Below are 1,307 nucleotides of genomic sequence, written 5' to 3'. Positions count from 1 at the left end.
CCTCAATTAGCTCACCAGCCAATTATGCTCCTGTATGTTAACAGCTAGGTACCTTAAATCCCTATTTCATCTGCTTATATGCCGGTGTGTGTTTGTTAATGATATATAAGTACCCAGATTCGCACTCACGAATTTTTAAAAATGTTCTGAAGTGATAACATACAAACATTGCATAATAGATTTAGGTTTATGTATATTTATATAATGAATTTATTGTCGCGTCAAATATTTCTATGGTTTTTGGTATTGTTTAACGTCACCTCGTCAAACCCTATACCTCGGTATCGAGAAGGAGATATTATTTGGATCGGAGGACTTAACTATACTTTAGGTCCTGATATACTTGATATACAAAAGAGATGCCCAACTTATAGCTATGTTGTCTCTCAAAATGCAACTATTGATAATTTCGTTAATGCTTATGTTGAAGAATGCCCTATCACAAAACATGAATATAATCATAATTATTCACCGGTGCATATTAACAAAACATTGTATGGTTTGATCGATGCCAATACCAAGACGGTATTGGCAGTGAATCTTGATATAGAACACTTGCATAGTTTATTAAATAAGAACGAAAATCACTTACTATGGAGAGATGAGGAAGAAGATTTGTTAATTGAAAGTACATTTATTACTCCGTTAAATCTGTCTACTGTTGACATTTACAAACCTCATCATCAGTTGATCAAGAGAGGTGTAGCTAATAATCCTTCATTGATTACTGAACTTACGATTGAACAGTTTAGCCAAAGTGATGAATTACAGAAAAGAACTAACTGGTCCGATATATCTAAATACGTCTTGTCCAGTTTTTTTAAGTATGTCTTTTATTATGTAGTAGGTGATGCAGTGTTGCGTTTTATCGAAATACATACAGAGAGTAGGGTTATCTCGAATATTGTCATTGCTTATGAGGCTATTGCCTGGCTCTCAGGAGCCGTCATAGGCAATTGTGCTCGATTATTTGTAAAAGTTTTTAAGAAAACAAGTGATTTGGTGGAAAACTATTTCGCTCTGTTAATCTAGCTTATTGGTGGATGTATACAGCTGTTATAAAATATTATAATTGATTATATTCTCCTTATATATATATTAATATATAATATTTCTCTTCGTACTTTTTATATTATATATAAAACAGAATAAACTTGTTTTTATTTTTTGATTTCATTGTTTGCATAATTTCCAGCCTGATTTTGTTTTATAGATAGATCCAGAATATGAAGAAAACTTGAAGTACTGTAAAACTAACTTGATTGTGGAAGAAGCTAAACTTAGGTTCTTACTATTATTAGAAAATA

The 1,307-nt window shown here is 31.5% G+C and overlaps 1 protein-coding gene across 1 annotated transcript; it reads left to right on the top strand.

The window, feature by feature from the left end:
- Positions 1 to 204: 204 nt before the first annotated feature.
- On the top strand, positions 205 to 1,032 carry AC631_05954 (uncharacterized protein; the record flags this gene model as incomplete). The annotated part of the gene is made up of 1 exon (XM_015614783.1): positions 205 to 1,032. The coding sequence occupies one exon, from the start codon at positions 205 to 207 to the stop codon at positions 1,030 to 1,032; it is 828 nt and encodes a 275-aa protein (XP_015464389.1).
- Between the last annotated feature and the right edge of the window lie 275 nt (positions 1,033 to 1,307).

Source organism: Debaryomyces fabryi (assembly GCF_001447935.2).
Source record: "Debaryomyces fabryi strain CBS 789 chromosome Unknown contig00374, whole genome shotgun sequence".
Classification (NCBI taxonomy): Eukaryota; Fungi; Ascomycota; class Pichiomycetes; order Serinales; family Debaryomycetaceae; genus Debaryomyces; species Debaryomyces fabryi.
This window is presented reverse-complemented; position numbering and strand designations above follow the sequence as displayed.